General features: G+C 38.9%; 2 protein-coding genes across 2 annotated transcripts; both read left to right on the top strand.

Annotated features, from left to right (window-relative positions):
- Nucleotides 1-2000: 2000 nt before the first annotated feature.
- On the top strand, nt 2001-2745 carry LOC134214165 (uncharacterized). Its single transcript, XM_062693583.1, has 3 exons — nt 2001-2236; nt 2376-2553; nt 2627-2745. Exons 1-3 carry the CDS (start codon nt 2083-2085, stop codon nt 2652-2654), a joined length of 360 nt encoding a protein of 119 aa, XP_062549567.1. The 5' UTR covers nt 2001-2082; the 3' UTR covers nt 2655-2745.
- A 9844-nt stretch (nt 2746-12589) lies between these two features.
- On the top strand, nt 12590-13346 carry LOC134208877 (uncharacterized). Its single transcript, XM_062684824.1, has 2 exons — nt 12590-12746; nt 12814-13346. Exons 1-2 carry the CDS (start codon nt 12590-12592, stop codon nt 13344-13346), a joined length of 690 nt encoding a protein of 229 aa, XP_062540808.1.
- The last annotated feature ends 2593 nt before the right edge of the window (nt 13347-15939 follow it).

Genomic DNA, 15939 nt, shown 5'->3' with positions numbered 1-15939 from the left:
AACAATTCAAATCCCATCGAAAAAACAATCCAAATCTAACCGAAATCCAATACAAATCAAATCAAAAACAAATGAATAAGTGTGCGATTGAACGTGTGCCTACATGAATACACATTTGTTAAAAAAAAAATTAAAAGAAAATTTGAAAAAAATCGTTCTGTGCATAATCTGTCCTGTGTTGTTGAAGCCTTAAAAATCTCCGTTTTTTAAGGGAACCGAGGGACAATTTTCTTCCCGATTTGTTGCGCGTACTTAAAGAACTTGATTGAATTTTCTCAATTCTTTCGATCCAGACGTTATGAACAAGAACCCATAGAGTATAGATCGAACTAAGCTAAAGTAGAGTGACCTCAGGCAGTATGAATCACGGAGCTCCGAAGAAATTCGGAAGATGAATCCTAAATTCCTCCTTAGCCGTGCGGTAAGACGCGCGGCTGCAAAGCAAGACCATGCTGAGGGTAGCTGGGTTCGATTCCCGGTGCCGGTCTAGGCAATTTTTGGATTGGAAATTGTCTCGACTTCCCTGGGCATAAAAGTATCATCGTGTTAGCCTCATGATATACGAATGCAAAAATGGTAACTTGGCTTAGAAACCTCGCAGTTAATAACTGTGGAAGTGCTTAATGAACACTAAGCTGCGAGGCGGCTCTGTCCCAGTGTGGGGATGTAATGCCAGTAAGAAGAAGAAGAAGATCCTAAATTCCAATTAGCTTTGTTGATGACGTGGCTGTAATGTTCACGAAAGTTTAATTTCAAATCTAGCATAGTTTTGTATATGATGCGAAACATTTGCAAAATTAGGGTTACTTTGTTCTGCTTTGGACGGTACGGAAGTAAAATAATGAATATATTTTAATAATGTTTCAGCATCTACTATTATTGACAAACGCTCTATATTGTCGAATGGAGTTCCCTATTATTCACCTTACCCACTAACACAAATTCCTTCCCGAGACATCTATGAAGGTAGTATGGGTTCCCTGCATCTTCACTAGTAGATGTTGAACTAACATTCCATTCCTAGGAAAAGATACTAATCCCAAGTACCAATTTGTTCGTCAAAAGACGAGTTCAAAATTGGCTTGTCATAAGACGAGTTTGTACTATTCCATTTAATTCCACCATTTTATTGTACCTTTGATAGATACGTATTTCGACCTCAACATGTCGAGGTCCTTCTTGAAGTCGAGTCAAGTATGAGACAATAAAAACAATAAAGTAGTGCAATCAAATGAAATAGTACAAACTCGTCTTATGACAAGTAAAAACATTCCACTAAAAGCTTAAAATAATTTTCGTTTCAAAATTGGTTTTCTTTTATTCAATTTCTGCTATAACATACAACTGAGGGCATATTTCAAAAATAATTTATTTCGTAGTAATTATCACAGCTCATATCATAAAAACAAAAACCAATTTTCTCACTTAAACTTCAATCCAAAATTCATTATTATGTCATCCAAATTAATATCATCCGACCGAAATTTCATTTTATATTGATAATTTTGTTTAGTACTGAAATGAAATAAAATGTCAAATATGTATATATTTGTTGCATTTTTGAACAACTTACTAATAACTTCCACTATCAAAATCTGACTCGTTTGTCCAGTGCCGATATACATATAGAGCGAGCAGTCCGGCAAAAATGTAACCAAGCTTGATGAACCCCCATACGTATGTGCTCCAACTCCACCAAAGGGGAACTATGATGTGCATAATCAAAATTAAGCTGCCAACTTGGTTGAATTTTAATAAATATCTTTTATGAAACACTTACAAAGTCCGTCACCGGTGTGGATTATCGTGCTCTGAGCGAGAGATTTTTCGGCTAACGCCAACAGTATTCCAGCTACTAAAATCGATTCAACAAGCTTCATCATGATGATGCTTCTCCCTCAAGTACCTCAAATGAACTGATCAAATGTTATGGCCCACTTTTGACCCGGCTTCTCACGTGCCATCATAACACAATTAACACCTGCACGATGTAGCAGCCACCTACTTTTATACGAAGGATGTTTCAGTTTGGCCAGTTTCCGATCAGTTCACATTCATCCCGGACCCGAGGACAGTTTAACAATGAATATCATCCATGTGGCTGTGGTCGTCTTTCTACTCCTAGTGAGCAGTGAAAATGCAGTGCTGGCGATAGTGGGCCACCGTGCCACTCCATCGAGTCCAACACAGGCCAGGGCCATAGGTGAACCACGCGGCGATTGGTACAATGAAATCGGTAAGTTTTTCAGCACGTTACAAATTTTGAGAAGAACGATGCTTCCTTCAATGGCATGTTTGTCTCAAATCTCAATATTCATATGAGACAAAAATACCATTGTTGGCAGAATATCAGGTAACTCCTTTTTTTTAAACAGGATACCCACAGCAGTTTTTCAGAGCACAATTGACATGGTTTAAAATAGGGTTTTACTACATGTTGGTGTTTCTGAAAATTTTCCTCCTGATGGGAATATGGCCAGAGTTCAGGGACAAGGAAGAAGATGTATCACCGTACAATTGCGAAGGATGTGGTCAAAATAAAGTTTATTACAGGTAAAATTGAATGGTAGTTCGATGATGCATAGACCAGAAAATGATGAGATAATTTGCTTTTCTTTCATTTCAGTTCTGGATCTTGGCCGAGCTATGGTTGACTAATGAATAATACATCTGCTATGATATACTGTGATACGAAATTAAACCATGTAGTTTATACTGATATAAAATATAAAATATTTATTTTTTGCATTTCTCGGGCATCAAAAAAGTGTATCAAAAAACTAAAATATCACTACCAAATCGTACTCCATTTCATTTCATCCGAACTATCTTTATTTTGCAATCATATACTAGAAACAAGTATTCGTTAATGCGGAATGGTAACAAAAATAGAGTGCAATCAAAATAGTTTCTCTCCTTATACCACCTGTGAGTTAGATGAAAACAGGTGAATATGATGCAAAATATTCAATGTCATCTTAAATAATTTCTGTTTCTGCTTATTATTTATGTGGCTTTCTGATATTAAAATAAGCTGCCGGGTTCCGGAATTTGACAAATTCCGGAATTCGCCGCCGTACCAAAACTAACTATCTACAAAACCCTTATTAGACCGGTAGTCCTCTACGGACACGAGACCTGGACGATGCTCGTGGAGGACCAACGCGCTCTGGTATATAAAATAAATATAACGTCACCACTTTCTTCGGTGCGGTTTGATCCCACGAAAAAAGTACGCTAGACAGATGCTTTCCCTACTAAGCTACGAAGGACCTCCGTCGTTCGCAGCTTCGCAGGTACTGATGAAACCAAATTCTCAGCACCTGGCACGTAACCGAACTCTCGGAATCTATTCTTCAGAACTAACTCAACTCTCTCACATGTATTTTTGTACAAATGCCAACCAAGTAGGACGAGTGTTTAGTATTGTCTGGCTCCTACACACTTGCTTCATCAGCAACTGCGCTCAATGAAGTAGGGTTGTGAGAGGTTGTGCCAGTTGGTCGTCAGTGGGAAAACAGTGAGCAGGTCTAGTACTTCTTCTTCTTCTTCTTATTGGCAATCCATCCCCACACTGGGACAGAGCCGCCTCGCAGCTTAGTGTTCATTAAGCACTTCCACAGTTATTAACTGCGAGGTTTCTAAGCCAAGTTACCATTTTTGCATTCGTATATCATGAGGCTAACACGATGATACTTTTATGCCCAGGGAAGTCGAGACAATTTCCACTCCGAAAATTGCCTAGACCGGCACCGGGAATCGAACCCAGCCACCCTCAGCATGGTCTTGCTTTGTAGCCGCGCGTCTTACCGCACGGCTAAGGAGGGCCCCTTTAGGTCTAGTACCCCATGCTTAAAAACCTACCCTTACCACAAAATCCTATTTCCAGATTTACCCACAAAGTCAAATGATCTGACCAAAACTTCCCGAAGAAGTGGCGGCGAAATCTCTCCATCCCAATCCAGAAAAACAGCGCCTTTTCCCGGGACGTTTCGAAATATCGGCCCATCGTGTCCAAGGTCGTTGAGAGCTTGGTGAACCGCCAACTACGGGTGAAACTCGAAACATACGGCAGGAGCCATCCTACAGGGCGTCTGCGTGGTGGGCAAACACGCTTATCTTCTTGAGGACTTTTAACTGGACATGGATGCCTTTTGTTCTCCAGCAGGTTAGTATGTAGGGATTTTCCGGTAACATTCTAGTTTTCGTCCGGAGTGTTCTTAGGGCTCGTCCCAAATGCTCACTGGAAATCAGGCTTCGAGAGCTTTTTTTGTATTTGAGTGACCCTCCGCTCTCCCCCACACCAAAAAGCTCGAATTGAGCCCCCTGGTAATGGACACTCAATTCTCAGCCACTGGCAACACATAAAAAAATAAAGAGGATACTTAACAAACTACTACGTGGCTAAGAATAAATAAGTAAATAAACAACAAATAAGGAGAAATACGAACAAGAAAAAATATCCTAGAAATGCTTCTAGTGGATAAAGCAGCATTTTTACTACTATTAATAATTAATAAATATGACTATAAAATCAAATTTAAATTAGGAACAAAAATATCTATTTGTTTGATGACGCTTTACGAAAAAGGAAGACAAAAAACATGCTGAAGATTAGATTAATGAATTTGAAATTTGGTGTTTTAAATAAGTTTTTGCTTTAGTTTTGAAAGAAGAACTGTGACGAAGTCGACGCAGTCGTCACTGGAGTTTCGGGTGTAAGAGCTACTTATTTCTCCGTGTGAGGAGACGTTTTTCGCAAATGCACGCCGGCTTGGTGATTCCTCGAAACTACTTGTTTCTCCTGTTAGGGAGACCTTTTCGATCCAAGGAACCGGGTTGTGACGACCTCGCTGGACTGTCACTAATTTTCTGGGTACAGGAGCTTCTTCTTTCTCCGGTTAGGGAGATGTCCTTTCACAAATAAACACCACGAAGTTACTTTTCCTAGGAACTACTTGTTACTCCTGTTACAGAGCAACTTGTTTCGATCCAAGGAACCAAACCATCTAAGACTTGTTTCTCCTTTACGGAGAGACGTTTTCGAGTCAAGCAGGGAAGTTGAAGACCGGAGTTTCGAAATTCTAATTAAAGAATCAGGAGTAAAACATCGAACTTAATTTTATTTGAAACATTCACAGGGGTAAGGGTCTTACTTCTACATGATACATTAGTGATTTACAATTTAGAAATATTTGGGTCACATTTTTGCTCTCTTTTGGGCATTAGTGATTAATCTACGAATATTTTCTATTTCACTCATTACAACTATTCTTCAATGTGTGGTGATCTTCCACGTTGCGCCTAATGTAACTCTTGAATGTGTGGTGATCTACCACTTGTATAATAGTATTGAGCTTATTAACTAACGCTCATCCAGATCTGGTAATTATCCTTAATCGATTCTATTTCGCTTGCTCTTACGGCCAGATCGGGAAGGGCTCACAATTTAAGGCGCGGCTTATCTTCTTTGATTGCATAACATTAGCTTCTTAGGATTGAAAAACATTTGTATCGTTCCTGCCAAAGGACTGCATTCTGGCAGGACGAAAGAGAAAGGAAAAATGTTTATTGCCACATGCGCCTACGCGTGGGCGTGTTTATCGCCTAATCTGTGTGCGATATTCGTTCCTAGTTGTCCTTATGTAAATTAGTTATGCCTTTTTCCGTTCTACTTATCACTTACAGTTTCTTAATATGACATCAACATCGGTATGGCTTAGACCAACGCGTTGCAATGCTGGGTGCAACGGCGTGATTGATTTTATGATGAACTAATTTTGTTCGCGCAGCGACATGAACAGTTTGTTACTTCCTGAAGATTTCTAGGGAGAATATTAAATCTGGCAGGTTTAATGAAGGAAAAACGTTTTTGCCCAAAATTAGAATACGCACGAGGTTGTGTGAGATGAAAAGCCTGTCTAGTGATATAAGACCTAGGTTCTGTACTAAGAATGATATTATGTAGTGCAGTAGGATTATGTAAGATATTGTGAACCATGTGCAAGGTTTGCTGTTCACACAACCCTAATATTGGTAACACAATATCAGGAGGAAACTGGCGTACACCAAAGTTGATAGTTACGATCTTCCCTGTCACTATTAATGGTATGTTTGGCCTCCTATGACCATGACCGCCACTAAATATGACCGCGGGCATGTTTGCAGGGGGAGACATCAACTATCTAGTTCGAGCATAAAGTTGGAGTCCGAGTTTTTTGCCGCATTTTCGTAGAGTCAAGGTGAGCTGCAAAACTAGACTGAATCATGTCCAAACCACACAGGGCCAACAACAGAGCGCTCTGGCTACGAATTGGTCAGGCTACATTGATAGTTGCCTTCTATACAGCCTGGAACTCACCCACCGTAACTTCTTCGATGCTCTGTCGTCAACGTCCAGTCTGTTTGTGCCGAGACAGGCATCTTGCCATTACTTGCTGGTGCTGGTGGCTATCTACAGCAAAGCCGTCTCATTCGCCACAACAACATCCGGAGGTCATAGTTCAAAGGGATTGGATGCTACGCACGATGGGCAGTGTCGGTCTCCCCTTAGTGGCACGAGTCCACTGTTATGGAGCGAGGAACTGGCACTCATCTACAGCCACAATATACAGCTCCATAGCTCACAATTTCCGCAGAGGGCCGCAGAGAGAACGTCAGTGGCCGAGCTTTTACACGGAGAATTCAGAAACTACGAACCACGAATATATGGATGGGTTGGTTTCAGGTCATGAACTTGGTATCGGGGTCATAGGGAGAAACCTGATGATTTCGGATAGCCTCCCGGACATCTCAGCATTTTTCCTGCCGGAGCAACTACGGTCTTCAACGCTGCTACTTATCCATCAAGAAAAACGATCTTTCTTGACCGATTCAGTCAGATGATGCACAGCATTGTTGCAAATATGCAGCAGAACACGACATTTGGTAAAGAAACCCGGGCCACTGTGGAATGTCTGGCAACGCCACGACGGATCTGCTTGCTGATACCACGGCCAGCGTTTTGCATCGTCTGTCTTACTGGCGTATAGTAAAACGTCCATAAGGAAAACATTGGAACCGCAACATTAGGGTGCGGCTTATTTTTCGAATGTTTCCGAAACCTAGAATTCGTGTACTTAAACGCTTTTTTATGGCAAAAAAAAAAGTAGCCTCAGAATTTCAGGCCAAAAAATTGATGTTTAGATGTCGCGCAAAGGCCTTTAAGTTGATTTTTTGTTGATGGTCACTGGCAGTGTTGTGCTGAATCATTCTCAGGCGATAATGATTGCAGTTGTCACGTGAAAAATTTTCAGATGAAAACAGTAGGCGAGTTGTCGCCGGTGATATCTTCTCAAATGAGGGTATCAAACGATAATAAACATAGAATTATCATTCAAATTTAAACCTTATTAATACTAGATAAATGTCAACAGTCTCGTTAAATCTTCTGTTTGGCTTTGTGGTTTAGTGTTAGAAAGAAAAATGCGTTCAAAAAGTAACGGTAAATGTTTCAAATTAAGATACGATTTTCAAACGATTCACACTCGCTGGCGAGTTTTTATCAACTGATAATTTAAATGTGTTATCGCGTGTGAGTGCTCATCACCCTCGATTTTTTGAAAATTTGATTTTTCCCTTCTCTGGTCACTGGTCGATGGTCATGGTCATGGATGGTCATGGTTGAGGCTTCCATAAAAATAATCATAACTTTGGCAATTTTCATCCGATTTACAATTTTTGTAATTAATCTCTTCAGTATTAAATTTATGAAAACTTCGTGGAACATCATATTTCTTGAAATCAGCTCCAAATATTGGTAATATGCAGATTTTGATGAAAATTTCTTCTTTTTTAGTGAAAATCAGTTTTATGAACGTTCTAACTTTGTCAAATATCAGCCGAATCCGGATATTTTTATATGAAATCAAAGAGAAATTTGTATTCTAATTTTCCATAGAACAAGCTGAGTTTCTAAAAACATTATTTGGCAATGTTTTAGACCAAATACTGCAAACCAATTTTTTTATTGAACACTGACGCCCCATAGTAGGTCATAATTTTATTGTTTTTATAGCACATTTTAGTTTCAGCAAATTTTATAGTTTCTTTTCATATGAAATTATACCATTGTCGTATAAAACTGTTTTAGCATAGTAAATTTACTAGAAAACTGCATTACCTGTAAGAATTTCATTATGTTTTATTGTTTGACGTATTAACAATGTTATGCCATAATGAAAGCTTTTTTAGAAAGAGAGCTTACCCGCATAATAATTTACCGTTCTTCAATCAGTTAAAAATTAGTAGACCTGTGTAATATTTTCAAGTATTCCAGATTCGAAGTGTCACCCCTACATTTTAATGGGCAGCTTGAAAGAAATCTCGGGGACAATTTTAGCCAATTCCATGAAGATTTAAAGGTGCATTAAATGAGATTTGTGGTTTCTTAGACTTTTAAGTTCTTCGAACACCTACATGTTTCAGCGATTACATTTACATTATTAAATGAGGATAACTCATTATTAACGGTCTACGTACCACAATCAATTTTAAATTGATAGAATTCTTCCTATAAAATATATGTCAAAATTACTTTTTCAAACGGAGAACATTCTTAACAAACCGTTGCTCATAATAGTCTATTAAAATCGTAGTCACTGATCAAAACATTGCCGAACTACATTGTAGATCAGTAAAATTTTTTGATTAAGGTACAACTATTATGAATCTACTGTCCCGAATTTACCATGAGTAAATCGAGCCTTCCAGCATAATTATTTACTGTTCTTCGTACAGCTACAAATAGAACGTGGATATGATTGATACCGTTACCTATTAACACTAAGTTCTTCAAACAAAACAAATTTATGGAAAACTCATGCATTAATCTAAACCAATGACGTTTACGGTCTTCGCAACATAATCAATATGATACTAAAATCCATCTTCCAAAAATGTATAAAGAAAATCAGACTACAGCGTGATTATAATTCAAATATTTATAATTACAATTAACCCGTTTCAAAATTACACTCGTGCTATAATCATCATTGTAAACAACATTTCATTATATCATATAACATTGTAAAAACTTCAAAACAGTAAAGCATATTGAAATTCCTACAGAAAATCCAGTTTTCTGCTAATTTACTGTACTTAATCAGTTTTTTTTTGTCTTTATTATCGAGACTTTCAGATTTACTTAATCAGTTCTATACGACTACGGTATAATTCCATATGAGAAGGAACTATTATATTCAAATTGTACTATAAAAATAATAAAATTATGAAGAAATAATTAATATTGAGCGTCTTAGGAGAAAATGTTTACAAGGTTAAAATACTTCGAATTTCCATTTACTTCCGCTATATTCACTTATGTATCATCAGATACGTATTTCGTTTTTATTTGAAAGAAGTTTTCAAGTAGAAAACGAAATACGTATCTGATGATACATAAGTGAATATATAGCGGAAGTAAATTGAAATTCGAAGCATTTTAACTTTATAATAAAATTATGGCCTACTATGTGACGTCCTTGTTTAATAGAAAAATTGGTCTAAAACATTGACAAATAATGGTTTTAAAAACTTGTTTGTTCCAAGAAAATTTTAGAAATTATAATACAAATTTCTCTTTGATTCTATATAAAAATATCCGGATTCGGCTGATATTTGACAAAGTTAGAGCGTTTGTAAAACTGATTTTCCTGAAAAAAGAAGAATTTTTTATCAAAATTATATTACCAACATTTTGAGCTGATTTCAAGGAATATCATATTCCACAAAGTTTTCATAAATTTAATACTGAAGAGATTAATCATAATAGATTGTAAATCGGATGAAAATTGCCAAAGTTATGATTATTTTTATGAAAGTCTAAACTTGATGGTCAAAAAATCACCTTAAAGGCCTTTGCGCGACCTCTAAACTTCAATATTTTGGCCTGAAATTCTGAGGCTACTCTTTTTTGCCATAAAAAAGCGTTTGGGCACACGAATTCCAGGTTTCGGAAACATTCGAAAAGTTAGCCGCACCCTACGCAACATACATGGCTTTCACACAAACTTGGTGGTAGCCAGTTCCGGGCACTTTGCGAAGTATGTAGTGTTTACAACTCGGTTGAACTATGAACACTTCTGTGCCAGTGTCCCAGGGAAACGTATGAGATCCGATAAGAAAATTATTTTGAGCTTTTTAGTGGAATGTTTTCACCTGTCATAAGACGAGTTTAAACAATCCCATTGAATTCCACCACTTAATTGTATCTTGACAGATACGTATTTCGACCTCAACAGTAAGGCCGTCTCCAGTGTCTCGTACTTGACTCGACTTGAAGAAAATGATCGCAACTTACACTATTTATACTATGCGTAGGTATAATAATTTATCTAGGTACTTATCTAGTTACATTTCGTACGGTGCTTACTTCTACTCGCTTGTTGCGCTTAATGCTTAGGTATAAACTTGAAGAGCCAGGAGCTACCATTTCCTTGATCTTTATTCAACAACCGCGTTTGTACCTGTCGGTAGATTTTCAAGCTCTCAGCAACATCAAGTTTCCACGGAGAAGAGACATTTCTTAAAATTTTAATGTTTGATGTCGTAATTGAATGATTTCCCTGATATACATGTTCAGCTACCTTAGACCTAAACTCATAATTTAATCCCTTATCAGTTTCCCTCTTAGCCTTACTTACTTCTGCAATATGTTCTTTGAACCTTACATCTAACGATCCACTGGTGGGGAGATGCCTTACGGATGATACCCCTACCATTACCGCTTTCATCTGTTTAAAGGATTCGTCGCATCTAAATACAACTCCGAGAATAAGGCCCACAATCCGAGGTACTCGGATTTTCCATGCTTTCATCCAAGATTGTAATTCCTAACCCCCCCTACCTCCATTCCCTCCACTGACCCGGCAGCCTGGGTACACCAACTCGGGATTCGGGTCTCTTTCCTCTGCTCAAACACTATAGAATTTAAAAAAATCAGCTGAGGGGTTCTTATCCTTCCTATTTTACTACCGTTACTACTATCAATCCCTTTTCTAACGATTTCAAAGCCCAGTAGTCTAGCAAAACCTGTTAAGGTCACTCCTGACAGAATCCAAGTTTCAAAGTGCTCGCGTTTTCGGGGGCACACCACTCGATACGGAAGCAACGCACAACTGTCATGCTGCGACGCATGAGAGTTGTCCGCCGCCTCCGTATCGAGTGGTGTGCCCCCGAAAACGTGAGCACTTTGAAACTTGGATTCTATCAGGAGTGACCTTAAGCACTGGAATAATTAAAAAGCTTTGTCGCTAATCATCTGTCGCTAAACAGCTTTTAAATAGCTGCTTGTTCATGTGTATTGCATTAAAAGCTCTGGCAATAGTCTTGTTAAAGCCACTCTCCAGTTTCAGAAACACAGAATGTTTCATTTCCGGTCCACTGACGTCGCAAACTGACTCGCAACTGATTTCTTGATTGATCATGAGTTAAATAAGTTGCATATCAAAAACAAAACAGATAATTTGTACAAATAATAACTCTTTGGTTCATCGTTACACACAAATTTATTGTTTATGTAATGCACTTGTAGGCAGAATCTCCAAAAACAATAAGACTTATACACTTAGTGTTGTGTTCGATGTACTAGAAAAGGCTGCCAATATTAAGAGAGAAGGATTTATGCATGACTCCAAACCATACAAAATTCACGCAGTCCATTTTTTGATGTTTTTTTCAACTCTATGTTCGTCCAGTGGTATGAAACCAGCTGGATGCAGCTGATTCATTATGTATGAATTTTAAATGTTTTCCCAACTTTTGCAGAAATATGTTACCCGTTTAGTATCGCGTAACGATGATTTGCCTATATTACGTTATTTTATATCAACAGACGTAAGATGATGTTATATTTCATCAGCATCATACAATAAAAAAGCTGCTTGTAATGATTCACATAACCGACGCTTGCTGTGAATTTTTCATCTCAAATCCACATCCGTAACAAACATCACACTTCCTTCCGCCCTGATTCGGAAGGTATCATCGGTAGCATATGATGCAAGTCAACAACCTCTAATTGACTTCGCTAATACCCCAGAGCATCTTCTCGTCTTAGGCCATACCACCGCACGACCTGCCAATCAAAAAAATCATGTCATACCTATCGATAGACTATAGACGAGTTATGCAAAGAAAACGAAAGTGTTATCGTTCACGCAACGGAAGAACGGAAGTGTTAATTGCTGTCGTAGCCAGTCGTGTAGGTCGTCATCGTTGTCGGATGTCCGAGGACCGCAAGATGCTCGCCTTGCCCAAGCGTTGAGACATAAATAAAATGACGACGTAAACAACAACCGAGTTGGGGATTTAAAGCCCATTTCCGCTCCAGTGAGATATTGTGTCATATCTCGAAAGATCGAAATCGGAGCAGTTCGCCGGGTGTTGATGAAGCATTCCGCATATTACGTGAACTGGCATTTGTTTATGTGCGCTGTTGATTAACACATTTCAGGAAGAGGAAGCAAACGAGGTGACTAAAATGTTAGTTCAACGTGCTTTTACCGGCGAAGCATCGGCGGAGATTCAGTTTAGCTGCACCTTGCCCAAGATGACCACCTACAGAAAATTGGCAGCAGCGTTGATAGCTTTTGTTCTGATTAGCACCGGAAGTGCGAAGAATCTAACGAAAAATGCTAATGAACTGGTGCAATTTGAAGGCAGACTACAGTCAGCAGAATCCTATTGGTACAACGACGTCTATTACTGTGAGTTAGCGCATATGTTTATCCTGAGTCGTATAGATTTTAATCTCTTCCATTCATCAACTTCCAGGGTGGCCTTGGTTCAGCGACGTTGCAACGGTGATCATGATAAAGCTCAAAATCGCCATTGGAATGGCAGCTGTTTACGCGTTCGGAGATGGCTACTATTGGAAGAAGAAGAAAGATGCAGGTAAAGAAGTTGCACCCGATTATCTAGAGCAGAAATACGATTACGACTGCCACGATTCTAAGCCTTGGTACAAGTTTTGGGATCGTCACAAACGAGACTTGAGCGGAAACTACGAACACAAAGAACACGACCGAAGCTACGTTGAGTTTGCTTTTGATTTGTTCGACGTCAAGAACGAAGATTGTCGGCGATTGGTAATTTGCGAGATGGATTTCGATACTGCAGCGAGAACTAAAACGAAAATCGGAACAAACTACAAACACGACTTGTTCAGGAAATATCGTGGAAAGGTTCCCAAGCGAAGAAGTGAATGCAAGAAAATGTACAGCAAATGTACGCTGCCTTCGAGTGGAGCCGATAGCGAGACTGTGATAAAAGCAAGCAAGCTGATTCCAACAGACCCCAAGCGATAATAATTGATTATTGTTTTTGTTTAACTAAGAAAATCATAATTCATCAAGCTGTAAATATAATTTTTTAAATAAATTATTTATTATTTCCTAATTATCTTGTCCATCATAATATTACTATGCATAAATGTTTAACCTTCTGTCTGTGCTCAAAAAAAACTTACGTTGTCTGGGGTCATCTTATTCTTCTTCTTCATTGGCATTACATCCCCCACTGGGACTTTGCCGCCTCGCAGCTTAGTGTTCATAAGCACTTCCACAGTTATTAACTGCGAGGTTTCTAAGCCAAGTTACCATTTCTGCATTCGTATATCATGAGGCTAACACGATGATACTGTTCTGCCCAGGGAAGTCGAGACAATTTCCAATCCGAAAATTGTCTAGACCGGCACCGGGAATCGAACCCAGCCACCCTCAGCATGGTCTTGCTTTGTAGCCACGCGTCTTACCGCACGGCTAAGGAGGGCCTCTGGGCTCTGAGGTCATATTGAACTCAAATTGAAATTGCTATAAGTTTTTTATTGTTTGGCCAACAACAACATTCATGTTTGCCAAAAATACTACGCATCAAAATTCATCAGATCTCACATGGAACAATATACTCAAATATAACTGCTCACTAGCGTCACCTATTGGAAGAGATGCTTATTGCACTGAGTCCTTTGTAGTCCTAGACATTCTGAAAAATTTTGCCGAATTTTTTGAAAAATATGACCCCAGAGCACAGACAACGTAAGTTTTTTAATAAAAGTAAACTCCTGCACTTATTTTGGAGATTTTTCGAGAACCTAGAGGACACCTAGGGAACAGATCTTGGCGAGTTTTACCAATCTACCAAAAATTAGGAGAATCGGTTGAAAACTAAAAAAATGGCAGCCTCTCAAAACTAAAAAAATGGCAGCCACGTTAGGCATAAGTACGTTAGGCATAATCGACTTTAGACATAAAATAACCTAAAGAACAGCCCATGACATAAAGAAGGCAGGATTATGCCTAGCGTCCATTATGCCTAACGTACTTATGCCTAACGTCGCGGACCCACCCCAGAGCGCAGACAAAAGGTTAAGTAAAAGCACAGATAACAGATATTTAAGCTAGAACAAATTTTATTGAAAATCCTGTGTAAACTTTTGAATTGATATACGTTGGCCCACTACTGCCATCTATTCAACTGATTGCAGCAGTACATACGAACGCAGCTGATTAACAACCGTCGAACGCAGCCAATGGATTTGACAGCCGCATTCGGGCTGCGTATTCAATAACAACGATCCTTGCGCCATCTCCAATCGATTGCTAAACGCGGTCCAAATTTAAAATACATTTGAATTAACGGTTGCCGATGTTTACACACGTTTCGGATGCCAGCCTCAATATCTGTTATCTGTGGTAAAAGGTTTTGGGTTTGTTTTGGCTTTTCGTTTTAGCATGATTAAACAACGATATTTACAATGATATGGAAATGCTAATATCATCTTCCAAACTTGGACGTACATGTTCATGATAGCATTAGAGGCGAAAGTATAGAATTGATAGTTCCGTTAGGATACGGCAGGCATGAAGAATGTTTTTATAGAAGTCGATTTGAAAGCGAGCGGAGGCAATATTTGTGATGGCACATATCCGACCTTCCTTCATGCCTCCCGTATCCTAAGGCGGAGGAAGAATATCAATTTATACCGCCTCTAATGCTATCATGAACATGTACGTCCAAGTTTGGAAGATGATATTAGCATTTCCATATCATTGTAAATCGTTTAACTTCACGTAGAAGTAACACACACGAAATCATTAATTTAACGATATTTACTTTTGTAAAGTCGTTCAAAAATATACAGAAATACAGGATTAATATCTTTAGAAAAAAGACAAAAAGTAATTAAAAGAATACAGGAAACATAAAGCGATAAGATTTAAAAGAGTTGGTAAGGGGAGGTTAAATTTTAAAATTTATTTATTTATTTATTACCAGACTAAGGCCGGACTGGCCTGTGCTGTACATAAAAGTATTCTCCATTCAGCTCGGCTGCACGTTGCCAACCACGCAGTCTGCGGTCCGTCATCTGCACCCCACCATAGATGGTACGCAGCACTTCCCTTTCGAAAATTTCCAGTGCGCGTTAGTCTTCCACGAGCATCGTCCAGGTCTCGTGACCGTAGAGGACTACCGGTCTAATAATCGTTTTGTAGATAGTCAGTTTGGTACGGCGGCGAACTCTATTCGATCGGAGCGTTTTGCGGAGTCCAAAGAACGTACGATTCCCTGCCATGATGCGTCTCCGAATTTCTGGTATCGTTATCGAAGGTCACCAGTGAGCCCAAGTACACGAATTCTTCAACCACCTCGATTTCGTTACCACCAATACAAACTCGTGGTGGGTGGCTTACGTTGTCCTCTCTCGAGCGTCTTCCTATCATGTACTTCGTCTTCAACATGTTGATGACTAGTCCAATCCGTTTAGCTTCGCTTTTCAGTCAGATGTAGGCTTCTTCCATCCTCTCAAAGTTACCTGCCATAATATCAATGTCGTCGGCGAAACCAAATAACTGGACAGACTTCGTGAAAATCGTACCACTCGTGTCAATCCCTGCCCTC

This window comes from Armigeres subalbatus, chromosome 2 (assembly GCF_024139115.2).
Source record: "Armigeres subalbatus isolate Guangzhou_Male chromosome 2, GZ_Asu_2, whole genome shotgun sequence".
Taxonomy (NCBI): Eukaryota; Metazoa; Arthropoda; class Insecta; order Diptera; family Culicidae; genus Armigeres; species Armigeres subalbatus.
Note: the sequence above shows the minus strand (reverse complement) of the source record. Positions and strands in the feature narration are given on the sequence as shown.